At 41.7% G+C, this 12,543-nt stretch overlaps 1 protein-coding gene across 3 annotated transcripts in view; it reads right to left on the bottom strand.

Annotated features, from left to right (window-relative positions):
• MAMDC2 (MAM domain containing 2) overlaps positions 1-12,543 on the bottom strand; it is a 182,192-nt gene that overhangs the window by 106,381 nt on the left and 63,268 nt on the right. For all 3 annotated transcript variants that reach the window (XM_054501711.2, XM_054501710.2, XM_054501708.2), the window contains exons 3-5: positions 11,392-11,663; positions 10,074-10,158; positions 6,753-6,890 (exon numbers count right to left, since the gene is read on the bottom strand). In XM_054501711.2, the coding sequence (XP_054357686.1) occupies positions 6,753-6,890; positions 10,074-10,158; positions 11,392-11,663 (495 nt within the window). The remainder of the gene's footprint in view (positions 1-6,752; positions 6,891-10,073; positions 10,159-11,391; positions 11,664-12,543) is intronic.

Genomic DNA, 12,543 nt, shown 5'->3' with positions numbered 1-12,543 from the left:
GAAACCTTTTGTCCCTGGTCTTTGCCTTTCTGTTCCATCTCCACCCTGCCCATTGCCTCCCAACTATGAAGCAGCCAGAAGCAGTACAGTAAGAGGGAGAAGAAGTAGGGAAGAAAAAGGTGAAGTATGATGAGACAAAGCACAAACCTTTCTCTCTACTGCTGTTGTGTGGCCCAGTCTGTGGGAAGATCTGAACCAGATGAGACATTGCAGTTGTGACTTGACTGAATCTAATCCTTGAAAATGAAGGTGTTTATTAATACCTGAAAGTAACTGGAAAGCCACAGTAAGTCATCCAAGGGCAGAGAAAGGAAATCCAGCAGACCTTGCACAAAGAAAATGGTAAGAAAATTAAGAAAGCTGCTTCCCTACCGAGTACTTACACCACGCACCAAATGGATCAATGCAGAGAGTAAATAAATAAGTCCCGTTAAGATGACTCTTGCTCATTCCAAACTGAAATGAGAAAAGAGTGTCATGAGTCATGGAGAGATGATCCAACCATCTCATGATGTTTGATGGAATTAAATAACTCTAACCTTATTTTAGATTTTGAAACCTTGTCCAGCTTCTTCCAGAGTAGCACCACAAGCAGGCTTGGTTTTTTAAATCTTAGCAAAGAGATGCATTTCCCTCATTATTTTTCCAGCAATCATCTTTTTTTTTTTTTGCTAAGGTATGTAGAAAACAGTAATGATCTGAGCTGTCAGTAGGTTACCTCCTGAAAGATTTTGTTTCACTTCATAAAATATGAGTAAAGAAAGAAACCCATACGTGATGAATCAGAATTAAGGAAATACAGGATAAAAATCACATCTCCTCCAGTATTCCAAAGATGTCCCACCACAATTCTTACTGCATTATTTTAGTCATTTCCATCATCAGACAATAATTTGGGGGAACAATGCTCATTAAAAACCTTGACTCAATGTTTGGGGCAGATTGTTAGAAACATACAAGGAAATGAAGGAAAACTCATATCCACATTGTAGTTTTCAGAAATTACATTCACTGTTTGCTTTTCTACAACACAAAGACTAGCACTCTCCTGGGAAGACTTCCCTCAACCTCTCTGCAGTTCTGAAATTCCTAAGGAGACAATGCGCTTCCCTTCTACGTGCTGTTTTTCCAGTTTTTACCTGAAAGCAAAGGCAAAAGCTGCGTCCAGTATATGAATGAACACAAGATGAACTCACATAGAGCAAAATCTGCTGTTGCGGGCAGACATCTGAACCATTTAATCTTTACTTTGCCACCCAAATTGATAGAGCTCCAGGGAAATCAATATATGCGGTAGAAACCAAATATAAGAGAGGGAACCTCTTTCCTTTTTAGAGCATTGGAGGGTTTATTTTGTTTTGTTTTAAAGAATGATACGGATCAAATCTTTGAGTCCTATGGGCAGAGCTTTTCAAATAAAATATTTTAGAGTCTTTTGAACTCATCATTTTTGGCCCTATCCTCTATAGGGGAAAGACTTACAGAGGACTCCAGGCATGAGGACTGTGTGTGTGTGTGTGTGTGTGTGTGTGTGTGTGTGTGTGTGTGTGTGTATGTGGGGATGTTGGCTAATGAATGGGCAAAATATTAGTCCAAAGGTTGAAGAGAACTTGGAGTGAAATAGCAGGAAAGAGTGGAATGCAGGCAATCAGCCTTCCTGCTAATCATAAGTAGGAATGTAGCCTGGAACTCAGGGGTTCCTCTGCCATGATCACATACCTTGGGATTCTCAAATGCTCTCCAAATATAAAATAAACCATCCACTCTCATGCCTCTACACTTTTGCACATGCTACATTTGTCTCCCCCTTATGCATCTGGCCAAATTCCAGTTCTACTATTACTTCCTTAAGAGGGCCTTCTCTGTACCCCAAAACCAAGGTAATATTTTGTCTGTGGTTTCATATCATTTATTTCATACCTCTATTAGTCATACATTACTGTGCATGCTTGCAAGTTTATGTAGCATTTTGGTATTCAGATAATCTGAGAAATGCCATAATGTACATGAGCACAGAACTATATTACAAGTGGTGAGAAATCCTGAAATAAAGAAATCTGTTTAGCTTTCTTTAATGCAGGGTTTCCCCAGTTTATTTGACCACATATCACCCTTGTGCCCCATATAAGGATTAGTTTACTAAAAACTGGTATTATAGGGAAGGGCATTTTGGGAAAAGTTGGTTCCTATAAACTCTTTGAGGTTAATGACTTTTTTTTTTAAAGCATCATTTTTAAAAAATTATACTTTAAGTTCTGGGATACATGTGCAGAATGTGCACGTTTGTTACATAGATATACATGTGCCATGGTGGTTTGCTGCACCCGTCAACCTGTCGTCTACATTAGGTATTTCTCCTAATGCTATCTCCACCCCGTGACAGACCCTGGTGTGTGATGTTTCCCTCCCTGTGTCCATGTGTTCTCATTGTTCAGCTCCCACTTATGAGTGAGAACATGCGGTGTTTGTTTTTCTGTTCCTGTGTCAGTTTGCTGAGAATGATGGTTTCCAGTTTCATCCATGTCCTTGCAAAGGACATGAACTCATCCTTCTTTATAGCTGCATAGTATTCCATGGTGTATATGTGCCATATTTTCTGTATCCAGAATGACTGTTTTTTTATATCACCAGGGTATGCAAGAATGTAAATATAAATACATGTAAAAAGTGCTTATTATGTGTTTGTTGAATGAGTGAAGGAATGAATAAGTGATCAATGAAGAAGCGTCATTCTGGTGTTGAGGCTCTGACTGGACTTACTATGTAATCCCATGGATGGCTGGAAGGTGGGTAGTCTTCTTAGACTTCCTCCCTTCAGCCCTCAGATCAGCTTCTTTTTCAGCCCACGGTATTGACATATGGGGACCAACAATGCTAGTAGGAAAAGCTGCCTGCCTTGGGGAAGTACTCTAGAATAGCCAAGGAAGAAGAGGAAGAATGGGAAAATGGAGAGAGGGAGATGGGAGGGGAAGAGGGAAGAGAGGCAAGTGCTTATGTCAGGGATGACAGCACCCTACCAGCAAGTTTTAGTGCTTCTCAAGGATGACCACACCACTATGCTTACATCTTGACCCTTCTGGTCAAGACATTAGAAAATCCAGGGCCTCTTTTTCTTACCCCTTGGTCCCTTTAGTCCTCTTTTTTTTTTTTTTTTTCTAATGCCAAATGCTATGTGCTTATAAGTATCCAGGAGGGACTCAAGCCATTTTGAAATAGATCTCACTGAATGGTGAAGTTGGAGATTTTGGTAAATAGCATTAGGCAGGGAGAGAAAAGTAAAATATTGGAACTCAAATGCATCTTGGAGATCATTGAATTCAAATTGCTCATTTGCAGATGCATCAGTGGAGACGCTAAGAAGTTAAGGGTTTAGTCCAGGTAATAAAGTACTCTGATAACTGGGCCTGGAGCACAAGTATTTGGACTCCTAGCCTGGGGCTCTTTCTCTATCCCTAGGGACACAAATATAGTCAGAATATTCTATGATTCAGATGGGCATGGGGAGGGACTAGGAGAATTACACTCTTCAAAGGATGAATTGCACTCAGGTAACACAAGCAAATGGATGATTTGATATTAGTCCATTGGTCTGTTGCCTCTTCCAAGAAATATATGTTCTCCCCAGCCAGCTGCCTCTTGCCATCGAGGATGAAAAACAAAACACTGAATAATCACTGAATCATAACATTGATTACCCACAGGGTTTGACTTTGGAACTAATTTTTAAATGATTTGGGAAAAATTCTTTGACACTTCCCCATTGTTAAATTTGCATCTCTATGCAACTGTGATAATGACACAAGAAATAATCATCATTTTGATGCATCAGCCTTTCAAGATCCTTTCTGTTCCTTGTATTACATTCTTAAGATATGACAGAAAAACAATCTCAAAACTAGCCTGTTGTCACACATGAAGAAAAAGTCATCTGGCTTTTCTTTCTTGAAACCCCAAGAGATTGTTAGTTGCTTTACTCATTTACATAAAGCTTTCCAGAGTTGGTGACATTTTATTGAGTTAACCCAACTGTCTTTTAAAATACTCATGCAGATTCATGGATTACTTTGCCATGACTGGTTATCATTCACTCTACACACAGCACTCATTTATAGTGTGGTTCCTACAAAGGGCCCCAAATGAGGATGGGCCACTTACTTATAAGGTAAAAATATGGGCTATCCGTAGAAAAACTCCAATCCTTTGTCACTGTCAAAAGTGCTAAACAGCACGTTGGGAGGCCGAGGTGGGTGGATCACCTAAGGTCAGGAGTTCAAGACCAGCCTGGCCAACATGGGGAAACCCCATCTTTACTAAAAATACAAAACTTAGCTGGACAAAGTGGTGGGTGTCTGTAATCCCAGCTACTTGGGAGGCTGAGGCAGGGAGAATTGCTTGAACCTGGGAGGTGGAGGTTGCACTGAGCTGAGATTGCACCACTGCACTCCAGCCTGTACAACAGAGCAAGACTCCATCTCAAAAAAAAAAAAAAAAAAAAAAAAAAGGCTCAACCTTGCTTTTAAAGGTAGGAAGTACATAAACATGCTTTTTTTTTTTTTTTGTCTTATCTCAATTTCTTATGTAAGTGACCCCAGATGCATCTGAAGAAACAGTTTCTGGAGGATTCTTCTGTACTCTTGCTACACCTTTTTACTCTCCATCTATTGAAATAATCTCTGTCATGTTAATCCATCTAAATACACTGCTGTGATGGTGTCTCTCCCCTGCCCAAACACCTGTGTGGCCTCCCACTGTCAATGAAATAAAGTTAAAATCTCTTTCCTGGCATTCCAGGCATTTTAGAATTTGCCCCTGCACTGCTTTCTCAGCCACATCTCTCCCCCCATTCACCCCTTGTAGCACAACCACTGTATCATTGCTCGTAGCTTTTTCTCATCTTTGTCAAAATCATACCCATCCCCAAAATACAGTTTACTTCTTTTGTCATGTCTTCTAGGACATCCAAGCAGTGAGGGACCTCTTTTGTCTCTGAATTCCCAACACCTTTCTTTTTTGGTGGACGAAGGAGACTACTCTTATTGCACTTGACACATACCACCCTTTGTTAACATTCATTTGTGGTAGAAATCTCTTTTCCTTTCTTGAAAGCATCTTCCTTGAAGCTGGGAAGGGGCCATAGTGGATCTGTCATTTTAATTGTCATTTTCCCCATTATATCTAATGCTGGGTCAAATTAATGAAAATGCTAGATTTAAAGTTGCGTTTGTTTTAAACAGGCAAGCTCCATGAGACTCCAGTCTTTTTATTTGTGGTTACTTATAAAGAGCTTATTCTAAGAAGCCTGAACATGTTGTAAAAGAAACTTGTCAAATGAAGGTTGCAAAATAGAAGTTGGCTAACAGGGCCTGACCTGCAAGTGTGTTTTATTAGCCCACACTGTGATTTTAGAAAATATTCACCAACTTTTAAAAATTTGGGAAATTTCACACACACAAAAAAAATCCCCTGCCTTCCTGATGATCTTGAAACATCAAAAGATCTGGCAACCCGGGCTGACATTCTCACACAGCAGCGACTCATTGGAGCCAAGTAGCCTTTGCACAGGGTCTCTGCCATCTAGTTTGCCGCAGTCCTCACCCAGCCCACATATCATTTGCTTATACTGTCTGCCTGGCTGTTACAGGAAATTGAACCTGAGACTCTGGATATAAAGGAGAAGATAGAATAGGAGCAAAGAGAATAGTAAGGTTAGGATGAAGACTGTCCAGAGTCAAGATAAGCTGAAGGATGAGCACTTTTGAAATAAAGGAGTTGGAGACATGGTTAAATATATTCAGATGAAGAGAGGCGATAGTGAATGAAGAAAAATGGTAAGAACCATAAAAGGTCATCATGTCTTCAGGCATGAGGACACACTGTCACCATCAACAAATTATTAGGATGAGTATATTACCTCAATATGCGTAAAGGATCAAAAGAGAAACAGTTAACTGTTTGCAGCAGAATAAAAATTCCTGTTCTTGTTCTTGTTGAAAAGCCAGCTGCCAGAAGCTTCTCACTCCTTGGAGACCTTGGAGTCGAGGATGAAATGTTTTACAACTGTGGGGAGACCTCGGCTTTTCCAAAGCCCATCAGGATCCAAGTGAGAGCAGTGGTAATCCACAAGTAAGTAAGCCCTTGCCCTTGTCTCTCTTCTGTGGAGGACTTCTCCTCAAAGCTGACTGGTAACACAGTCACCTCACTGGTAACACAACCTCACTGGTAACACAACCTCACCTCCCATTTTCCTTGCAGAGAAGTAGCCTTCTTGGCCACTAGGGGGGCCTGTTGCACACCACATTCAGAGCTAATCATCAGTATTGGCTCACCTCACTGTCACTTGGGAAGTTCTTAGGACCCATTCCCATCCTTTGATCTATTTTCAGTGAAAAGTAACCTAGGATTTTTCCAGCCTTCTCTTTAGAAATGAGAAATATTAAACAACAAATACACAAGAAAGTAAAGTATAATATGGAAATACGAAAATGCAAGACTAGGCCACAGGTGAAGGAGAACCTTTAATGGGATGGCCTTCCCCTTAGCTACAGAGCTCACAGCTGCAGTTTGTCTCTACCTCACTGTAGATCCTTTCCTACTCTTCTGCCACACCTCCTGGTTCCTACTTAGTTCCTACTTACCCTCCTCCCTCCTCTCTTCCCTGTTGACAGAAGCCACAGGTAGGTCAGTGCAGGAAGTGGGAGGAGACAGCAGAAAAATTTATCCTGGGAAAAGGACTCCATTTGACCCCAGCTCACCCAGTTCACTCTTGAAAGTGTGATCCTTTGGGAGAATGGAGTGGACATTCCGAATACTTCCTCCTCCAACAAACCAGTTCACGTTGGGATTCCAGCGGTTCACAAAGCCACAGAGATGATTTTCTTCAAAGTCACATTCTGGGGAAGGGAAACAAAAACACTTCATGGAGACACAGTCACACCTGGGTACACCCATCCTACTACAGAGTTTGCTCTTAGATATTCAGAAGTTTCTCTCTTCCTTTGCCCACTGCAACCTTTCTACCAAGACCCCCGCACAATTTTGGCCAAGAAGAGAGGCCAAATGTCGATCCTGTAATGAATCAAGATTCTAATTCATCATTGGCCCTTTGGATTATGGCCCTTCCACTTGTTAGCCATGTCACTTGAAGCATGACTTACCACTTTTTGTAGCCTCTGTGTCTCCATATGTGAAATGGGGACAATGTTCCCACTTCACAGAGCTATTGTAAGTGTGGAGAGCTCCCAGCACAGTGCCAGGCATGTGGTCAGTGCTTGGTACAAGTCAGCTATTTTTATCAGTCACCTCTGTCTCAAAGCACTTTTCAGGGTTATGCTCTTAGCTCTAGAAAATTTTTTCCACAATCCTTTCTTGAATCTAGTGGCCCAGTCCTCCATTCCTTTCTCTTCTCATGATGAACAAGTTGCCCAGAGCTGAGGGGCGTGTGTCTGAGATGCTAAAATTCCCTGTTTGTCTTATAAATCAGAACCCAGGTAAAATAGGTGGGGCAGATATATCCTAGGTTCTGGTCCCTTTTGCAGCTACTGAGTAGAGAAGAGAGAGAAGATAATCAGATCCCCCTCTTCTCCCCTTAGTGTCATTGGCATGTTTGCGTGGATATATTGGTCTCCATCAACAATTGTTCCTTAAAAGGGAGCAAGAGACTCACAAGCTAATGCCTCCATTGACCCTTAGAATCATACAATTAAACTAGGAAGTATAATTGTGCTGGCCATTGGCCCCCTGCAGATCCACGTTGCTCTTCTCTACCTGATAGGTCCTGCAGAGGTTGACCTATCTGGACTGTATCAATGGGCTACCCTGCCTTCCATCTCCCTGTTGGATTCGACCAGTGGAAGGTGGAAGGAGAATGAAATCAGGGGTTTACTTGCCCAGCAGTCTCCCAGCCAGGTCGCCATGAGTTGGCAAGTCTTGTCAAGCAGCCCTCACCAAATAGCTATTGTTTACAGGTACTGGAAACTCCTCCTCCCTTGTCCTTTCAGACCAAAAGAAGATAACAGCTCATGAATCATCACTGTTACTAGTCCTGGGTCACAGAGCTGTCCCTTGCTGGCTTCCTTTATCACTCACACCTTTGTGGTCTCTTCAGTGAGCTTCCCTCAAATTACTCAGGTTGACTGTACCCTCTGTTTCCTCCTTCCTGCCAGGATCTTGACTGGTGTAGTCAGCAACGTGTTTTTATATTAGCAAGCACTGAACATTTCTAAGATTTTCATTTTCAATGTTTCCACCACAGTGTCTGCTAACCAATGCCCTAACATTCAGTGCCAAAGGCTGCCTAAGAGTAAAATAAAAAGCAAAATATTCCTCAATATGCCAGGCTCCATTCTGAGCACTTTACATAAATTAACTTATTCAATCCTCAAAGCAGCCCTGTTACTAACCTCATTTTACAGATGAGCAATGGAGAGAGGCAGAGAAAGTACCCAGAAAGAAAGAAGTCAGAGTGTGATCATAGAGTTTAACAAGATAAAAGTGTTGGCATCCTTTTGTTTTAAACAAATCAGAAGTCACCACATCATTTGAAGAAAGGCAATTAACATGTTTTGGGTGTCCAGCACTGTATATACCAATTATTTTCATAACCAGGATATCATTCCTCCTCCTAAGAATCCTAGGAGGGAAGCTTTTTATTCCCATTTTGCGGATGCCAAGAGGCTGAGGCTCAGTAAGCTGACTGAGCCAGCAGGTGGCGCTCCACCAGGGGTGTCTGACTTCCCTGTTGTTCACAAGCTGTGCAGATGCCAGGTGGAAGCCCAGTGGGAGGCTCAAGGAAAGGAGCCTGAGCCTCACTGTATCTTCAGAAAATAGTCTGTTTTCTTTCACTTGCCCTAGAGATATCATTGAGGTCAAAACAGAGAAGTGAAACTTAAGGGAATTAGCAAAGTCTTTGTTGTTGTTGTTGTTGTTCAGAATATCCTTTGACTCTCCTTTCTTTTCCCTGTCACATTCATTTAGTCTTCAAGAGTTGTCAGTGCTGAAAAATCTCTCAATTCTACTGCCTTTTTCCGATTCCACTGCTAATTCAATATTACCCTCATTATGCCCCCTCTGTAAGGTCACAGTTGCTTCCTAGGGGTTTTCCCACCTGCTATGCATTTTCCTTGTACCCAACTCATTTTCCACGTGGCAGCTGGAGTCATCTGAAAGTGCAGCTGCACACTTCTCCCCTGCTGGTTGACCCACATGATTCAGCAGGTCCAAGCTCCACATCCTGCATCCACACTCTTCCATCACAAACTCCCTTAGCAGTCCTGGTCTTCACTTCAAACACCCTACTCAGCCTCTTGCCTTTGCCTGAACCTGCTCTGTTTCTTTCTCCCCACAGGGGTCTGGCCATGGAGAACCCTTGCCTTCCTACCCTGCACCTCCACTTAACTAAATTCTTCTCCTTTTTGAAACTCCTGCTCCAGTGCACTGTCCCTATTCAGTCCTCTCCAATTTCCTCTCCTCCTCCCTGCGCCTCTCCACTGCACAGCTTGTCCTTCCTCAGCAGTATTTGTCATATGCAGAACTAGCTTCACTGTAGACAAATAGGAACTGAACCACCATAGGACAGGGTTTATCCTTTCTTTATGCCCTCTTGGAAGCTGGCACATAAGAGACAGCCAACCAACTCTGCTCAAGTGAAATCTAAGTGACAACTGTGATTATTAAGAGGAGAGCCGTGGTGTGCCAAGAGAGAAATAAGGGAAAGGAGGTAATACAATGTCTGCTTTTCTGGCACATGCTACAAAAAGCTGAGTTTCCAGCAATTTGTAAATTATTTTAATCAGAATGTGTTGAGGTTAAGGTGGCAGCTCTGAAGTTACAGTTCCTGCATCTATATTTCTTTCATTAATCCAGACTGTACAGGCAGATTCTAATGAGCCTTCCCACACTAAAGAAAAAAAACATACAGTATTCAAATGAACCTAGCAAAGAATTTAAACCAGTATGCATTATGCAGTGCATTCTATAAAATACTTGGTCTTTAGGATTGATTCAGTTCCCTCTGGCAACAGTAACTTTTAGAAAAAGATTCACAATTTGATTCAATGAAAATGAAGCACACTTACCAATACAGTAGCCGGTTGTCATCTTGATTTCAAACAGTGCAATGCTGGCTGTGTTTCCCTGTCCTAGTACACCTTCTATTAAAATCTGCACAACATATGGGGAAGAAGGGGAGTTAGACTTTAAAACGTCGTGTTTCCTTGGTTCAGTATTTCAGCTATTAGTCTGGAGCTGTTCGGCCACTTAAGGCAAAACAGGATTGTTAGTCTCAGCTAATTGCTGTTGGATACCAATTTCAGTACGGACTTTACTAAAAGAATGTGTGTGTATGTATGTGTGTGCATGCGCATGTGCACATAAACTCATACATCAAAACTTCGAGGTAAGTAAGGCATCTGATAGAAGCTCAGAGTCAGCTGTCTTTTCTTCTCTTGCTATCCCAACCACCAACATCTTCAGTGCTTGTGGTAGCACTTGTGGTCCTGTTTCTGAAAGTAACCACTTTTTCTCCTGTGGTTTTAGCCCTATATTCTGCAACTATGCTGGCAGATTTAGGAGGTGATAGCTGCTGGGAAGAAGTTGTTAAAGAGGGAACTCAGAGCCCCCATGCTCCATCCTCAACCACTGGCTGACAGGGAAGGACTCCAAGCAGACAGCGGGTATTGGAGAGTAAAGTATTTCAAGCTTTTCAAAGAAGTGGGATGGGATAGGAAATTGAAAGGCGGATTAGGAATGGGGAATGTTTTCATGATGGCTCCATTGTGTCCTCGATGAAATATTTTCAATAAACATCACACTTTATGGCCAGGTGTGTCTGGATCCCATCCTCCTTCCTTATCCAGTCCACACCCAGCTTCACCTTACATTTGCTACCTTCCTTTTCCAGGACTCCCAAAGGAACAACTTCCCTCTTTGAAAAGGAAATGGAACATGTCCTTTAAGTATCTTTTCTCTTTTAAAGTATTTTCATTTTCCTTTTATTATAATGTTTTGTTCAAAATTTGTAGCAAAGAAATGATTAAGAAGATAAACACATAGCACACACAATTTAGAAGGACAAAATAAAATTATAGAAATGAGAATACTCCTTAAAGCCATAGAAAATATATTTTTATTGAAGAGGTTGATTTAAGCCCCATTTAGATTTTTACAGAAGGCTCATTTAAATAGATGGGAAAGAAATCTGGGAAGAAGCTCTTTTAAGGAATAAACAAAATGTTAATTTCCATTGCTAATATTCTTCTATGGTATGTATCTTATGAAACATCACATCATAATCCAGGAGATAACTAACCTCCACGTCAGAAGTTTTCATAAGATTTTAGAATAGTATAAAGCAAAGATAATAGGCCCTATATCTTTCTCCTAAACTCCACCTACCTTGAATTTCTTGGAACTGTTTTGCAAATCCAAGCTGGCTATGAGCCAGCTGTCTGAAGGTTCCTTAGCTGACCAAAGCAAGCGATCAAAGCTTTCATCTTCAAATCTCATGTAGAGGTTCAGCTGGCTGGGATCTGACAGAGACTCTGAAGATGTGGTTATCTGGTAGACCAAGCGGAGGCAGCTCCATTCCTCAGCCTGTAAGTCAGGACTTAGCAGCACAGCTTTCTCCCCCTGCTTGCCAAAGGAGGTATCCACATAAATGTAATGGCCTGGAAAGAGAAAGGAACACAGGAAAAGGATCAATTTTTGGTTTGCAACCTGGAAAAATACGCAACTGCAGTTCAGTAAATCTCTGGGCAGATAAACCTGCAGATATATTTTGTCAACCCACTGAAAGTTGCCTGAACACTGCATCACTGGCCTCTTTTGAAAAAATTACAAAGCACTGAAGCCATGTTACCAGATGATGACAACAGGCTGGAGCTGAGTGGTGCTGCCTCTTCAGAGGGTGGCATGTGGTCTCCACTTTGCCATAATTGCCATCACTCCCTCTTCACTCCTCACACTGAGTGTCTCTGCTTTTTATTCTTTTACACCAGGCCCATTTAGCACATTGCATTCATCTCCCTGGTCCCCATAGGCATATGTGTCTGCAGGCTGAGGGACATCAGAATCAGAAAAGCGGCATGACAAGTCAGAATAACTAGGTGGACTCAACCTTCTCCTTACATAGCTCTCCCCATTACCTAATGTTTCAATCTGCATTTAACTTGCATCATTATGTAGACTGAATTGATTTGGTTACCTAAGCCTGGATCTTGGGACCTAGGCAGAAAAAGTACATTGTAAGCTATTTTTTTTTTTTTAAATTAGGAATAAGACTTCCTTCCCTTGACTCTTCCATGACCAAATTTCATAGTTCTGAGAACTAAATGAGGAAACACTTGCAAAACATGTAGCACAGGGCTGGGAAAGCACTGGACACTCTGGGACTAGAAGTCGTCCTTCCTTCTCCTCTATCCTCACTTCTCCTTTCGGATTCCCTCTTTCCTCCTTTCTCTTTCTCCTCCTCTCTTCTGTCTTCTTATTCCCCTTTCCCTGTCCTTCTCCTCCTCCTTTCCTTTTCCTCTGTTCATTCTCCTTCCCTTC

This window comes from Pongo pygmaeus, chromosome 13 (genome assembly GCF_028885625.2).
Source record: "Pongo pygmaeus isolate AG05252 chromosome 13, NHGRI_mPonPyg2-v2.0_pri, whole genome shotgun sequence".
NCBI classification, from domain to species: domain Eukaryota; kingdom Metazoa; phylum Chordata; class Mammalia; order Primates; family Hominidae; genus Pongo; species Pongo pygmaeus.
The sequence above is the reverse complement of the archived record's forward strand: the minus strand, read 5'-3'. Positions and strand labels throughout refer to the sequence as shown.